The sequence below is a fragment of the Enhydra lutris genome, unplaced genomic scaffold (assembly GCF_002288905.1).
Source record: "Enhydra lutris kenyoni isolate GAN:26980312 unplaced genomic scaffold, ASM228890v2 scaffoldscaffold25, whole genome shotgun sequence".
Classification (NCBI taxonomy): Eukaryota; Metazoa; Chordata; class Mammalia; order Carnivora; family Mustelidae; genus Enhydra; species Enhydra lutris.
Window position 1 is genome coordinate 5,748,244 of NW_019154109.1, and position 17,032 is coordinate 5,765,275.

At 37.8% G+C, this 17,032-nt stretch overlaps 1 protein-coding gene across 5 annotated transcripts in view; it reads left to right on the forward strand.

The window, feature by feature from the left end:
• The window catches only part of LOC111151011 (protein phosphatase 1 regulatory subunit 12B), a 215,369-nt gene that overhangs the window by 52,561 nt on the left and 145,776 nt on the right, over positions 1 to 17,032 (forward strand). For all 5 annotated transcript variants that reach the window (XM_022508707.1, XM_022508709.1, XM_022508710.1 and 2 more), the window contains exons 2-4: positions 2,080 to 2,210; positions 8,566 to 8,684; positions 16,836 to 16,995. In XM_022508707.1, the coding sequence (XP_022364415.1) occupies positions 2,080 to 2,210; positions 8,566 to 8,684; positions 16,836 to 16,995 (410 nt within the window). The remainder of the gene's footprint in view (positions 1 to 2,079; positions 2,211 to 8,565; positions 8,685 to 16,835; positions 16,996 to 17,032) is intronic.

Below are 17,032 nucleotides of genomic sequence, written 5' to 3' on the forward strand. Positions count from 1 at the left end.
AAAAGATTCTATTTTTTATTTGACAGAGAGAGACACAGGAAGAGGGGGAACACAAGTAGGGAGAGTGAGAGAGGGAGAAGCAAGCTTCCCACTGAGCAAGGAGCCCGATTCAGGGCTCGATCCAGGGTCCTGGGATCATGAACTGAGCCGAAGGCAAATGCTCAATGACTGAGGCACCCAGATATCCCACAAGTGCTTTTTTCTTGGAGACAACCATCATGCTTGGGGATGCAGCAGAAGTGCTTTATGTGTACCTCCTATGTCACACAAATATTTAAAAGACTTATAGCCAAGGATTGAGATTTAATGAAATTAATAATATTTTACTGCTTTACCAAGGTTATTCTTTTTTTTAAAAAGATTTTATTTATGTATTTGAGGGAGAGAGAGAGAGAGAAAAAGTGAGAGAGACAGAGAGAGAGCATGAGCAGGGGGTAGGGGCAGAGGGAGAGGGAGAAGCAGACTCCCCACTGAGCAGGGAGCCCGAAGTGGGGCTCAATCCCAGGACCCTGTGATAATGACCTGAGCCCAAGGCAGACACTTGACCAACTGAGGGACCCAGGTGACCCCATCAAGGTCATTCTTAAATGAAACTGTTTTGTTTTAAACTGTGAGTGTGTGATAGGGAAGAATACAGTGAGTACTAGTATCCTTTGATGGTACTGCCTTGATTCATATTAAGGCACCAGTAGTTTTACCCATAATACCTTTTGTATCCTTAGTGTAAATGTCAGCACAGTGAAAAGGGCAAATAATGTCTTAATATTGTTATAGAAAAATCATTTTGATCTGATAATAGCTTCTCAGCTGGAGTTTTAACTCCCACCACACATCCACCCAACCCCCACGGAGGGGATTTAAAGACAAGTTTTTTTTAAAAAAAGGAGTTTCGGTGCACCTGGGTGGCTCAGTGGGTTAAAGCCTCTGCCTTCTGCTCAGGTCATGATCCCAGAGTCCTGGGATCTCTGCCTACTTGTGAACTCTGTCAAGTAAATAAATAAAATCTTAAAAAAAAAAAAAAAAAAAGGAGTCTCATTTGTTTCTAGGTCCTGAATTATTCCAGCTGTTTTAGAACCATCAAAGTCTTGATAATGACTGCCTTTATCAATGTGGACATTTTACCTCCTCCTTTTTGTTCTATAGATAAGTTAAGGCAGCCTTTTGGTCTGCAGATCTCATTGCTATTTGCTATTGGTTCTTTTAGGCTTATGGTAGGCCTAAAGTTTCTATTCAAAGAGCTCCTCTGCTTTCTCCTAATTGTTGCTGTGAGATGGGCAGCTGAGGATCCTTAACCATCCATAACGACAAGACACATGGACTTTGCCATATTGTTTGGAGCCATTCAAAAAATACATGAAAAGAAAGTACATTTCTTCACTTTGAAATGATCACCTCATCCTTCCTCACCAAAGTGGGGATTGTGTGGCAACCCTAGAATCTTAAAACTATAGCTTCCTACTGAGAAAATTGCATTTGATTCTGTGTGACTGTTTTATTTTGAAATTCATAAGCAGATGAGTGGTTTCTAGCATGTCCTTTTTTATATTATGATGATGAAACAGCTCATCCATTTATAGTACTTTGGAAATCACTTCATAATTAATCCTAATAGTACTGTAAATAAAATTAAGTATCGTTCTACCTATTTCACAGCTGAGGTTTTTTTTTTTTTTAAATACTTATTTATTTATTAGAGAGTGCATTCATGTGCACCCATGAGTGAGAGGGAGGGAGAGAGAGAATTCCAGCAGACTCCCCACTGAGCACGGAGCCTGATGCGGGGTTTGATCCTATGACCCCAAGACTATGACCTGAGCCAAAACCAAAAGTTGGGCACTCAAGCAGCTGAGCCACCCAGGCATCCCTACAGCTGAGATATTGAGGCACCCAGACAATTCAGGGGTTTGTATAAAATCACAAAGCTTAGAAGTCATCCTCTGGACACTTCTGTCAGCATGCAAGAAATAGAAATTAATATGCTATTACAGCTGCCATATTGTCAATACCCAGAGCGGTGTCTGGCACATAGTAGAACTCAGTAAGTACTTGTTGAGTCAATGAATGGACTTTTCTTTTCAGGCCTGTATTGATGAAAATTTGGACATGGTGAAGTTTCTGGTGGAGAACAGGGCCAATGTAAACCAGCAGGACAACGAGGGCTGGACACCTCTTCATGCAGCAGCTTCCTGTGGCTATCTCAACATAGCAGAGTGAGTCTCTGTTTGGGTTTGGATTATTTGTAGGAATAGCCTTCATTTCTCTTCTACTCTTAAAAACTTGAATTCATAAATAGTTATCATTTATATTACAAATTATAAAAGTGGGAGGTTGAATAATTTTTAAGAAATAATTGATACTGTGTTTTTATATACCTGCTAAATCCACAATTTTTTTTAATATTTATTTATTTATTTTAGAGCGAGAGAAAGAAAGACAGTGCAAATCAGGGGAGGGACAGAGGGAGAGAATCTTCAGGTGGACTCCCCGCTGAGCGCAGAGCCCAGCATGGGGCTCCATCTCATGACCCATGAGATCATGACCGGAACCAAAACCAGGAGTCATCTGCTCAACCAACTGACCAACCAAGTGCCCCAAATCCACAGTTTTGTAGTTGAAAATTTTTGTTTGTTTCTATTCTCCGGTAATTCATACTTGCTGAGCTATTAGGAGGTGGCTTCTGTTGAACTCTCTGGGTCACAAATATGTGGGCAGGCCTAGAGATTTTTTCTGGACTTCTTTGTAAACTTGTTTTATTGTTTAAGAAAAAAAAAATCAGTGCTCAGTACAAATGAAGGTGGAGAATTCCTGCATACTGATCACAATACCCATACAGTTAATAGCAGAAGAATGAGCCTAAACATGGAACAAAGGAAGGGTAGGGTTTGGCATGTGTTCTCCACATTAGTGGAATGGGTATGTTTATTAAGACACATAGATAGCTCCTGACCTCCATGACAGCCACTTGTCCCTGTTTTGGGCAGAAGAATCCTGGCCACATCATGTCTGGTATACAAGGGGTACTAAATAAATGTTGAATGAAGGAATGAAGGTTATTGTTATTTTTATATTATGTATTTATTTTAAAAATTTAATTAATTTATTTTTTAAAGATTTCACTTACTTTGAGAGAGAGAATACACATGCAAGTAGGAGGAGGGACAGAGGCAGAGGCAAAGGGAGAGCGAGAATCTCAAGCAGGTTCCATACTGAGCATGGAGCCCAACATGGGGCTCAGTCTCACTACGCTGAGATCAGGACCTGAGCCGAAATCAGGTGCTGGCCACTTAACCAAGTGACCCACCCAGACACCTCTGTTTATTTCTTTTTACATAATCTCTACGTTCAGATGGGGTTTGAACTCACAACCCAAAGATCAAGAGTCATAGGCTCCACCAACTGAGCTAGCCAAGCACCCTTGAAGGTTTTTTTTTTTTTTTTTTAAGATTTATTTATTTATTCTTGAAATAGAGAGAGCAAGAGTGAGTGTGCCTGTGAGTTGGGGGAGGGACAGATGGAGAGAATCTCAAGCAGACTCCCTGCTGAGTTGCAGCACCTCTCATGACCCTGATCTCCTGCCCTGAGCAGAAACTGATAGTCAGACACTGAACCAGCTGAGCCACTCAGGCACCTCCGAAGGAAAGAGGCTGGGTGGCTCAGTGGGTTAAAGCCTCTGCCTTTGGCTCAGGTCATGATCCCAGGGTCCTGGGATCGAGCCCTGCATCAGGCTCTCTGCTCCCCAGGAAGCCTGCTTCCTCCTCTCTCTCTCTGCCTGCCTCTCTGCCTACTTGTGATCTCTGTCAAATAAATAAATAAAATCTTAAAAAATATATATATAAATAAATAAATAGGAAAGAGGCTTAGCAGTTAAAACATCTTTAAAATGAGACGGTTGAGTATATTCTAGATAAGAGTAGATTTAGGTTGATAAGGTAAATTCACTAAATAAAATCATGATATTCTGTGATCCTTTGCAAATCAGATGCTTGTTTTAAGGCACTTTTCCGTATAATTAGAGCTCTATTATATTTCTCTTATCCAGCAAACAGCAGGGAGGATTCTGTTGGCAGCTCTGTGGAGGCCTGGAAATGGCTTCCCACACAATCTCATTTGCCCAGGTTTCCTGGGGGAGAGCCTGTGTCTCAGTTTTGCTTTTGAGCCGGGGATGCTTGGTGGGAGAAGTTAAACAATGGAAGAGTCAGAGCCAGAGAAACACTAGGCAGTGGTGCTGGTGTTTGGGCTGCTTGTTCTAAAAAGTGGACAACGGGACTGGTCCCAAAGCCAACAGAAACGAACAATGCCATTTTCTTTAGTCTCAGTTCTTCTCCCTGTTCTAATTTAGTAAAAATCAGTCATCTCTTCATCCCTTAGCCTACCCTCTTTTCAGAGTCTCATAGGAAAGGCACTGATTCTTACTCAGCCTTACCACTAATGCCAGCATTCTGATGTCTAAGAGTTATGGTGGCTTCCTCATAGATTTTGTTTTTTACTTTAAAAAATTTATTTAAGAAACAGTTATAGAACATTCTAGCACCTCATTTTTTATATTTTATTGTTTGTTCAGGTAGCTTGTTGGTGATTTTTAAGTTACCGAATCTCATTACATTCAAGAATTCCACTTTTTTTCTCTTGGAAGGTAACAAGCAGAGCTCATGCTTGGAATTAGGATCACTTGTGCTGGCATTGTCCATGGGGTCTCTTTCTTTCACTTCTTTTTGTGAAGCTGAGTACAGAAAATGATTGTAAATGCCTTTTTACAGTGATTTCTTTAATTCATCTCTCTGGATGAACACGATTCCTTTGGAAATAAGTTCAAAATTTAACAGTCTCCTGCCCAAATAAATATTACCTTGAGTGAAAGGAATCGGTAAGAGTTACTATTTCCTCATATAAATTATTACTCATTAGACATATCAAAGTCTGATCAGGAGAGTGATGATCTAGACTAGACTGTATTGTATAGATGGGGTGATGGTTAGGGATGGCCTTCTTTCATTTATCTTTCATTATGCATATCATTATTAGACAGGTTTTGACCTTGTCATTATTTACTTATTTGTGATTATTTTCTGTACAATGGAAAAGAACACCACTGTTTATGTAATTCATTTTGGTTGCTTTACCTTAGGTCCTATGAACAGTGTTTTAGGTAAGATTAGCCCTTGGTCATTTTTCTTTCTTTCTTTCTTTTTTTTTAATTTTAAAGATCTTAAGTTTTACACCCTTATGCTCTGAATCATAGGAATTCTAAATTTCAAGGGAGTGGAAACAAAAGGCAAACTAGCTTTCTAGGAAGAATCTAAGGGGCACCTGGGTGGCTCAGTTGGTTAAGCCTTTGCCTTTGGCTCAGGTCATGATCCTGGGGTCCTGGGATTGAGCCCTGTGTCAGGCTTACTGCTCAGCAGGGAGTCTGCTTATCCCTCTCGGTCTGGCTCCCTCGACCCTGCTCATGCTTTCTCTCACTCTCGCTCTCTCTCAAATAAATAAATAAAATCTTAAAAAAAACAAAAGAAAGAAATGCATTCTATTTCATATTCCATTACCTTTTTGTCTCATATTTGAACTCAGTATGGTATATTTTTAAAAAGAGGTTTAGAGGCTGTTATTTTTCTCATTTTAATTTGAGTCCAGGCTTACTGTTAGTTAGCTGGATATTTTATATTTTTATTACCAATAAGTGTTTAACTTAGAAGCAACAGATAGAGCCAAGGTTACAGCATTTAGTTTGACTTTATAGTTTATTGGGATGCTAATTTATTCTCAGTTTTTAAACACATTAAATTTTCTTTCTTCCTCCTTTAGATAGTAGTAAAAATATATCAATTATGAGTTAGGAAGACACTAGAAGGGCTTTATTTTCTAAGGACGTATTTATTGAGCTAATGGGTATTTCTGAGCCTCTGGATAACTATAAAGATTCTCAAGGGTAAAGTAAATATTACTTTATAGATTGATATTTATTCTTTCTCAGGTAAAAGTGGGAAACTAAACAGGTTTTTACTTCTTTTTTTCCTAAAAATGGTCTAGAAAGGTAGATTTGATTAACCATAATCTCTGATTCATGGTGAACCAGATTGCTTTCTAGAAATGAGTCTTCTTGATCATGAGCGTAAGAGCATGTCAGAAAAGGAAAAACAGGGGCCGTTATACAGTGCCTGATCTAGTAAGGGATGGAGTAAATGTCAGAGCAGAGAGGTTAAGATGTTTCATTTATTTCAGGTAATGTTTATGTAGTGCCGAGATAGTAGAGATGCTATCAGAATGTCATAGCAATGATAACAGTAAGGAAGATACAGTTCTTGCCCTCAACTAGCTTTCAGCCTAATTGGACAGTTGCATCAATAGTGTCTTGGCAGAGGTCCAGAATTGGTGATGGGGAGGACTGTGGGGGGAGGGTGGAGTTAAAGGAAGCAAACAGAAAATTCAGTTGGTGAAAACAAGCAAAGGCTGCATGAAGGCAAAAACATTTCAAATGGACATTGAAATACGAAATTTCTAGAAGGAAAATGACAAGGGAGGGTGTTTCATCCAGTTGGAGGAAACTGTTTGAGCTGTGGAAGAGAGCTGAGTGAGAGTGGGATGTTTGGGGGAACATCAAGTAGTTCAGTTTGATTAAAGTGTAGGGTACAGCTTGATCCAAAAAGCATTTTTTTTAAAAGATTTTATTTATTTGACAGAGAGAGACACAGCTAGAGAGGGAACACAAGCAGGGAAAGTGGGAGAGGGAGAAGCAGGCTTCCCGCTGAGCAGGGAGCCTGATGCAGGGCTTGATCATGACCTCAGCCAAAGGCAGACACTTAACGACTGAGCCACCCAGGCGCCCCATCCCAAAAAGCATTTACTGAGTGCTTACTCTGTAGATTATTTCCATTTTGATTTTTCAGGGTGGGGGAGGTGTAATTAAATGTTTCTTTGACCTGAAGTTGAGGAACCAGAAGAGAGAAACTATTGAATATGTGGAAGTGAAGGAGTAATTGATGAACAGAGGACTGGTACTTGATAGAATTAAGAAAGCAGATACAGGGAATTAACCTTTGAATTGAAAAAAGTCTCATCCTCTGAGACTGTGAGGGAAGGACAGGGAGAACTGAAAATGAGATGAATTTTGAGTGCTTTTGCACTTTATATATGCGCAGTTAATCCAGAAATTCACATTTATTGAGGCTCCGTTATACCAGGTACTAGGCACTGAGAAAACAAAAACATGATTTCAATATAGTCTTTGTTGATTCTCTTTTGCCAGCTCTTTGAGTATAGTGACAGTCTTGATTATCTTTTGAAAATCTATGATATCTGAAATGTGCCTTAAACATAGTAGGGGACCAATAAATGCTCACCACTTTGTTGAAATTGATTTAAATAGTATTTCTTTCCCCTCTTTAAATACTCTGAGTATTTGGTAGAGTTCCCAGCATTACTGGGATTCTCACTGGCCCAAAAGCAACTTGATCTAGTGAACAGATGAACTAGACCTGAAGATGGGAGGCTGGGGCCATTACCTTTGTCATTTGCCACTTCCATGATTTTAGGAAAATAACATGTATGAATCTCAATTTCTTGTGCTGATGGTACTCCCCATATTGTCTACTTCTTAAAATTGCCTGACACATTATGTAATTTTATGTGAAAGCACTTTGAAAATCAAAAAGGATCCATTTAGGATATTAAAATGATCAAACCTTTCTTCTTCAGGATTGACTATTGTATTTCAATATAGAATCTAATTGTTTAGAATTTAACTATTTCTTTTTTTTTTTTTTAAGATTTTATTTATTTATTTGACACACAGAGAGAGAGAGAGAGAGATCACAAGTAGGCAGGGAGGCAGGCAGAGAGAGGAGGAAGCAGGCTCTCCACAGAGCAGAGAGCCCGATGCAGGGCTCAATTCCAGGACCCCGGGATCATGACCTGAGCTGAAGGCAGAGGCTTTAACCCACTGAGCCACCCAGGCACCCCTAACTATTTATTTCCTAAGTAATTTAGTTTCCTCTTAGAGTGTAGAAAGTTTCATGTAGATGGCTGGTTGAAGGGAAAGTTTTATAGAGGCATAATTTAGGCAGATTCATGCACATTTTATTTCATTACTTTTCTGTTTTCATACCCAGCACTACTTAATATACTCTAATGCGGCATTGAGAAAGTTTTTGTGAGAATTACTTCCTTATATATCTTCTGAGGGCTCTTACTGCCAATATTCAAGTGTATAAATCCTTTTGGGAATCTGTCTTTGGACCTCAGAGATGGTGGGTGAGTTTTTATGGCTGCATGTCTTCTTTAAGGTATTTAGAAAATCTCTTGCTATCCAACAGGAGTGAGAGGACGGAAGTTAGGAATATGAGTGTGAAAGAAATCTTGCTTGTTGGTATTGCTCATCATGAAATAGAGAAGCTTCCAGTCCTAACTATTGAAGGCTAATGGAGTTAGAAAATAACAATGGAACATGTTATCTGGGACCATATTTAAGACCCCAAAACAGTGGCCTTGCTCTGCATAGAAGACGATATGCACAAGTATAAATCAATATTAGACTGACCGAGATAATGTAGATCCTGGATCTTGTCTACGCAGGTATTTCATTAACCATGGAGCCAGCGTGGGTATTGTGAATAGTGAAGGTGAAGTCCCCTCGGACCTTGCCGAAGAGCCTGCCATGAAGGATCTTCTTCTGGAGCAAGTGAAGAAGCAAGGTAACCTAAGTGATTCCAGGGGGCCAGGAGAGACTCTCAAACATTGCTACTTAGAAAATAATCCATTTGCTGAGTAGAGTTTTTCATTATCATATTATGAGAGGATTAGATCTGTCTCCACAGCATTGGGTATCTTGACTATCAATCACCAAAATCATGTGTCCTCTTAATAACTCACTCATTTGGCCAGATGTCAAAAGGATGACCGGTGGTTCCTTGTTTTTGCCATATACAAGGGTGTATACGCATTGAATAGTTGGGAGTGACCTGAGTATTCTTTGATAATATAAATCAGACTGATGAGGAGCATGAAGTTTATCACTGTGTGGACATGATACTGGATTTTGCTACACATTGTGAAGTCTAAAGAAAGGATGATATATAGTGTAAATTGGAGTATTGGTGAAATTCTGTTGATGACTTTGTATCTTTTCTCTTGATGAGAACTAAAAGTGGTGCTGATAAAAGTATTATAACCTCTGAAATGATCCTTAACCATACTGACCATGACAATTATTCTGTAGTTTGTTATTTAGAAGAATAAACTCTATTAATACTTACTTTAATTTTCAGAAGAATCCATATCAGAGAGTAAGTCAGGATTTTCCTGAAGTCTCTGGGTTCTTTTAATTGCAAATGGTCAGATGGCAAGGAGAACAGGTTTTTGGAAGTTTGCTAGAACCATCAAAAAACTTTGTGGACATGATTTGTGGCGATGTTTATTTAGTCTTTCTGTTAAACTAGTTTACCTACAGTCTGCACTTTATTCCAGAAGATTAAGCTCCAGTGGCCTTTCCTGATACGAACCTTTAGAGTAGGCAGGCCAAGGCTGGCTACATCCATTTGTTCACATATTACTGAAAGCTGCGTTTGCACTACCACAGCAGAGTTGAACAGACAGAATGGCCCACAAAGCGGAAAATATTTAATATCTGGCTTTTTATGGAAAGTATGCCAGTGCCTTAAAATAATGATGTTCTAGTGGAGTAAATACTTGTTTTTACTGCCTTCCTGTGTATAATTTTTGTGCCCTTTGAATTAAAGAACTTTATACTTAGTTTACCATTCAGTCCCACTCGGCCTTATGCTAAGATAGACATCACAATTTACAAATACTTTTTTTTTTTTTAAACAGTTTTTTAAGATAGCTTTGATTTAGAAAACCGACTTTTCTTGTGTTAAAAAAAAAATTATTTATTTGAGGGAGAGAAGGGGGAGGGCAGAGGGAGAGAATCTCAAGTAGATTCCCCACTAAGTGCAGAGCCCCAGTGGGACTTGCTCTCACCACCCATGAGATCAGGACCTGAGCCTAAATCACCAGCCAGACAACTGACTGAGCCACTCAGGTGTTCCAAGAAACCAACTTTTCTATTTTGATTTCTGACTCTTCAGTTAAGGAATATGCTATGTTGGAAGAGGTGTTCAAATGTATGCTTAACTTTGTAGCACTGTTCTCTGTGTGGAATTCTGGTATGTTCTCAATCAGATACCTCTTTCAGTTCATCAAGATATAAGTCATAAATACATATATACCCAACTTTTGAACACCTAAATATATTAAACAAATACTAACAGATCTGAAGGGAAAAATAGATGATAATACAGTAATATAAGGGGATTTCAGTACACCACTTGCAAAATGGATAGGTCATCTGAACAGAAAACCAACAAGGAAACATTGGACTTGAACTATACTCTAGACCCTATGGACCTAATAGACATATATAGAATATTCCATCAATAACAAGAGGAAAACTGGGAAATTCACAAATATGTGGATATTAAACAACCTGCTACTAAACACCCGGTGGGTCAAAGAATAAATCAAAAGAAGAATTTAAAAATATCTTGAAACACACAAAAATGGAAACACAGCATGCTAAAACTTAAGGAATGCAGCAAAAGTAGTTCTTAGTAGAAAGTTTATAGTGACATGCTTCCATTAGGAAAAAAGAAGTATCTCAAATAAACAACTCACCTTTACATTTCAGAGGAATAGAAAAAGGAACAAACTAAGCCCAAAATTAACAGAAGGAAGGAAATAACAAAGATCAGAGCAGAAATAAATGAAACAGAGACCAGCACAAAAAAAGAAAAAAGATCAATGAAACTAAGAGCTGTTTTTTTTGGAAAAAATAAATAAAATTGACAAACCTTCAGTTAGACTAAGAAGAAAAGAGAAGACTAAAATAAAACCAAATGAAAGGAGAGGCATTACAACTGATATCACAGAAATACAAAGCATGGTAAGAGACTACTGTGAACAACTATATGCCCACAAATTGGATAACCTAGACAAAATAGATAAATTCCCAGAAATTTACCACCTACCAAGTCTGAATCAGGAAGAAATAGAAAATCTGAACAGACTGATAACAAATAAGGAGATTGAGTCAGTAATCAAACAATAAGAAAAGCCCAGGACCAGATGGTTTCTTTGGTGAATTCTACCAAACATTTAAAGAATTAATACCATTCCTTCTCAAATTCTTTCAAACAAAGAGGAGAGAACACTCTCAAACTCATTTTATGAAGCCAGCATTACCCTGATACCAAAGCCAGATAAGGACAGTATAAGAAAAGGAAACTGTAGGCCAATATCCGTGCTGAATATAGGTACAAAAATTCACAACAAAATATTAGCAAACCAAATTCAGCAGCACAAAAGAAAGATCAGACACTATGATCAAGTGGAGTTTATCTCTAAGATGAAAGGGTGGTTCAGCTACATAAATCGATAAATATGATACACAGCATTAATAGAATGAAGGGTAAAAATTATCATCTCAACAGATGCAGAAAAAGCATTTGACAAAATGCAACAACCTTTCATAGTAAAGATTCTGAACAAATTGGATATAGAAGAAATTATCTCAACATCATAAAGTCCATATATGACAAGCCCACAGTTAACATCATACTCAATGGTGAAAGGTTGAAAGCTTTTCCTCTATGGTCAGGAATAAAACAAGGGTACCCACTCTCATCACTTCTTTTCAACATATTACTAGAAGTCCTAGCCAGAGTAGTCAAGCAAGATAAAGAAATAAAAGGCATGTAAATCAGAAAGGAAGAACTAAAATTTTGTTTGCAGATGATTATGATCTCAGATACAGAAAATCCTGAAGACTACCAAAAAGCTGTTAGCATCAAAAGCAATAAATTGGTTGGGAATAAATTTAACCAAAGAGGCAAAAGATCTGAAAAGAAAGAAATTGAAGAAGACACATATAAATGGAAATCCACCCATGTTCATGGATTGAAAGAATTAATATTGTTTAAATGTCCAAAGCCATCTATAGGTTCAGTGCAATCCCTATCAAAATTTCAGAGGCATTTTTCACAGAAATAGAAAAAAAATCCTAAAATTTGTATGGAATCACAAAAGACCCCTAATTGCCAAAGTAATCCTGAAAAAGAACAAAGATGGAGGCATCATACTTCCTGATGATAAAATTATACTACCAGGCTATAGTAATCAAAACAGTGTGGTACTGGCATAAATATAGATACATAAACCAGTGGAACAGAACGGAGAGCCCAAAATTAAACCCTCATATCATGGTTAACTACTATTTGAACAAGAGAGCCAAGAAGACTCAATAGGGAAGGGCTAGTCTCTTCAATAAATGGTTTTGGGAAAACTGAATATAATCACATGCAGAAAAATGAAATGAGACCCCTATCTTAAAACACTCACAGAAATTAACTCAAAATGGAGTTAAGACTAACGCATATGACCTGAAGCTATAAAACTCCTAGAAGAAAACATGGGGAAAAACCTCCTTTTTACATTGGTCTTGACCATAATTTTCGGGATATGAAACCAAAAGCACAAGCAATAAAAGCAAAAATAAATAAGCAGGACCACATCAAACTGGAAGTTTCTGCACTGCAAAAGAAACAATCAACAAAATTAAGACATTCTACAGAATGGGAAAAAAATATCTGCAAATCATATGTTTGTTAAATACAGAAGGAATTCATACAACTCAATAGTAAAAAAAAAAAAAAAATGGGCGTTTTTTCAAAGAAGATGTACAAATAGCCAACAGGTTCATGCAAAGATGTTCAGCATCACTAATCATCAGGGAAATCAAAACCACTGGGAGAGATCACCTCATACCTGTTCAAATGGCTGTCATCAAAAAGACAAGAAATAGTAAGTGTTGGCAAGGCTGTGGAGAAAAGGGAACTCTTGTACACAGTTGGTGTGTATGTAAATTGGTATAGCAACTATGGAAAACTGCATGGAATTTCCTCAAAAAATTAAAAATACTACTACTATATGACCCAGCAGTCCCACTTCAAGGTATATATCCAAAGGCAATGAAACTAAAATCTCAAAGAAAGGGGTGCCTGGGTGGCTTGGTTGTTTATGCGGCTGACTCTTGACTTCAACTCAGGTCATGATCTCAGGGTCCTGGGATTGAGCCCCACGTCAGTTTCCTTGCTCAGCAGGGAGTCTACTTGTTTCCCTCTCCCTCTGCCCCTCCCCACTAAAATAAATAAATCTTAAAAAAAAAAAAATCTCAAAGAGATATCTGTATTCCTCTTTTCAGTGCATCATTATTCACAATAGCCAAGATACAGAAGCAACCTAAGTGTCAGTCTATGGATGAATGGATAAAGATATATATATATATACACACACACATACACACACACACACACATATATATGTATATATGTGTATATATATATATGGATATTATATATATACACATAATATATCATTATAATATATAATATCCATATATATATATACACATATATACATATGTATGTGTGTGTGTGTGTGTATGAATATTATTCACCCATGAGAAAAAAGAAAGAAGGAAATATTGCTATGTACAACAACGTGGGTGGACCTTGAGGGCATTATGCTAAATGAAATAAGACAGAAGAAGAAACAAAGAGAGTAGAATGGTGGTTTCCAGGGGCCAGGGATGGGGATAAATGGGGAGATATTGGTCAAAGGGTACAGACTTCTGGTTATAAAATAAGTTCCGTGGATCTAATGTACAGCATGGTAACTTTAATTAACAGTATTATATTATGAACTTGAAAGTTGCCAAGTGATTTTAAATGTTCCCAGCACAAAAAAGAAATAATTATGTGAGATGATATTGTTATTAATTAACTTTATTGTAGTGATCATTCTGCAATATATAAATATCAAAACAACATGAACAAATTTAGCTTACACAGTGTTTTATGTTTATTGTATCTCAGTGATGCTGGGGGAAAAAAGAAGTAAATTGCTTACCCTTTCATCCCATCTGTCTCTCCAAATCAGGCAGATAATCCTTAGGGTAGTTCACAGGTTTTCATTTAGGAAGTTAGTTGGGAGTAGACCAAGCTCAGATAAAGCCTGCTCATGAGTATAGAACTCTTTGGATGGGTATGTTTGTATTTGGGACATGCCATTTTTTTGGTAATTTTTTGATATTTTTTTATTAACATATAATGTATCATTTGTTTCAGGGGCACAGGTATGTGACTCATCAGTCTTATATAATACATAGTGCTCATTACAAAACATACCCTTCCCAATATTCATTACCCAGTTACCCCATCCCCCCAACTCCCTCCCCTCCAGCAACCCTGTTTGTTTCCTAAGAGTTTTTTACGATTTGTCTCCCTCTCTGATTTCATCTTTTTTCATTTTTTTCTCTCTTCCACTATGATCCTCTGCCTTGTTTCTTAAATTCCATATTTTAGTGAGATTATATGATAATTGTCTTTCTCTGATTGACTTATTTCACTTAACATAATACCCTCTAGTTCCGGCCACATCATTGCAAATGACACAATTTCAATTTTTGATGGCTACATGATATTCCATTGTATATAGATACCGAATCTTCTTTATCCACTCATCTACCAGTGGACATCTGGGCTCTTTCCATAGTTTGGCCATTGTGGACATGGATGCTATAAACATTCGGGTGCACTTGCCCCTTCAGATCACTACATTTGTACCTTTGGGGTAAATACCCAGTAGTGCAAATACTGGGGCATAGGGTAGCTCTATTTTCAACTTTTTTGAGGAATCTCCATGCTGTTTTCCAGAGTGGCTGCACCAGCTTGCATTCCCACCAACAGTGTAGAAGCATTCCCCTTTTTCTGCATCCTCGCCAACATCTGTAGTTTCCAGACTTGTTAATTTTAGCCACTCTGACGGTGTGAGGTGGTATCTCATTGTGGTTCTGGTTTGTATTTCCCTAATGCGGAGTGGTATTGAGCACTTTTTTCGTGTGTTTGTTGCCTATTTGGATGTTTTCTTTGCAGAAATGTCTGTTCCTGTCTTCTGCCCATTTCTTGATTGGATTATTTATTCTTTGGGTGTTGAGTTTGATCAGTTCTTTATAGATTTTTGATACTAGCCCTTTATCTGATATGTCATTTGCAAATATCTTCTCCCATTCTGTCTTGTCTTTGGTTTTGTTGACTATTTCCTTTGCTGTGCAAAAGCTTTTTATCTTGATGAAGTCCCAGTAGTTCATTTTTGCCTTTGTTTTTCCCTTCCCTGTTTAGCAAGAAGTTGCTGCAGCCAAAGTCAAGGTGGTTGCTGCCCGTCTTCTCCTCAAGGATTTTGTTGGATTCCTGTTTTATATTTAGGTCTTTCATCCATTTTGAGTCTATTTTTGTGTACGGTATAAGGAAATGGTCCAGGTTCATTCTCCTGCATGTGACTGTCCAATTTTCCCAACACCATTTGTTGAAGAGACTGGTTTTTTTTCCAGTGTATATTCTTTCCTGCTTTGTCAAAGATCAGTGACCATAGAGTTGAGGGTCCATTTCTGGCCTCTTTATTCTGTTCCATTGATCTATGTGTCTGTTTTTGGCCTGTACCATACTGTCTTGATGATTACAACTTTGTAATAGAGTTTGAAGTCCAGAAGAGTGATGCCACCAGCTTTGGTTTTCTTTTTCAACATTCCTTTGGTTATTCGGGGTCTTTTTTGGTTCCATACAAATTTTAGGATTATTTGTTCCAGCTCTGTGAAAAAAGTTGATTGTATTTTGATAGGGATTGCGTTGAGTGTGTAGATTGCTCTAGGTGGCTTAGACATTTTAACAATATTTGTTCTTCCAATCCACGAGCTTGGAACATTTTTCCATTTCTTTGTGTCTTCCTCCGTTTCTTTCATGAGTATTCTATAGTTTTCTGAGTACAGATCCTTTGCCTCTTTGGTTAGGTTGATTCCTAGGTATCTGATGGTTTGGGTGCATTTGTTAATGAGATCAAGTCCTTAATTTCTCTTTCTTCTGTCTCACTGTTGGTGTATAGAAATGCAACTGATTTCTGTACAATGATCATGTTATTATTTTATGGAAGGGGGAATGCCCCATCGCAGCCCCTTTTCAGTGGCACACAAATGTTGGAGAGTTTCTGGCTAAAGAGAGGAACTTTTTGGAGTTCCTCTATAATGTTTTAAAGCGAAACAAAAGCTACATTCCCTTAGAAGCTTTAACTGCACGTGACCTACTCAGCTGCTCTAGATTATATGGCTTCAAGTAAGTATATTTCCCTACATGTGGAAATGAACATTAGAGGTAGATTATTTTTTAAAGTATATCATACCTGAATCTAAGATTTTTTGATACCAGGCTTATGGACTAGTAAGTGGAAAAGAACGACAGGCACCTGGGGTGCCAGGTTTCTAATGACAGTTCTAATGTGTTTTGTGGTCTTGAGCGAGGCACGTTTCTATGTTATTTTCTCATCTGTTAAATGGTGATAGTGATATCTGTTACATTTACCTCAAAGGATTGTTAGGAAACTAAAATGGTAAAACATGTAAAAGGTCTTTGAAATGTAGAGCATTGTATAAATACTATAACACAAAACTCAAAGTCCACTTCGGTCTTTATGTTCTTAAAACTGAAAACCATTTTAAGCATGTTACTTTAATGGATCTGCCATCACAGCGTATTTAAAATGATGCTTTAACCCTGATAAAACTACTAATGTGTGTATAAATGTCATTGTTCTTCTAAATAAAAAATAAATTTAATGAATACCCAACTTGATGACTTAAACCATTATTTGTGGTTTTATTTATGATGTGTTTAGAATCTAAGGAAAATACCCCGTCAGATTTAAATGGACCCTGAGTAATGCTGGCTGTCTGGTTTCTGCAGGAGTTGATCTAGAGCAGTCAAGAAAAGAAGAGGAACAACAGATGTTACAGGATGCCCGCCAGTGGCTCAACAGCGGGAAAATTGAGGACGTAAGGCAGCCTCGCTCCGGGGCCACGGCCCTCCATGTGGCTGCTGCCAAAGGCTACTCGGAGGTCCTCAGGTATCGTCCATTTATGTCAATCAGGAGTTTGCCAGAC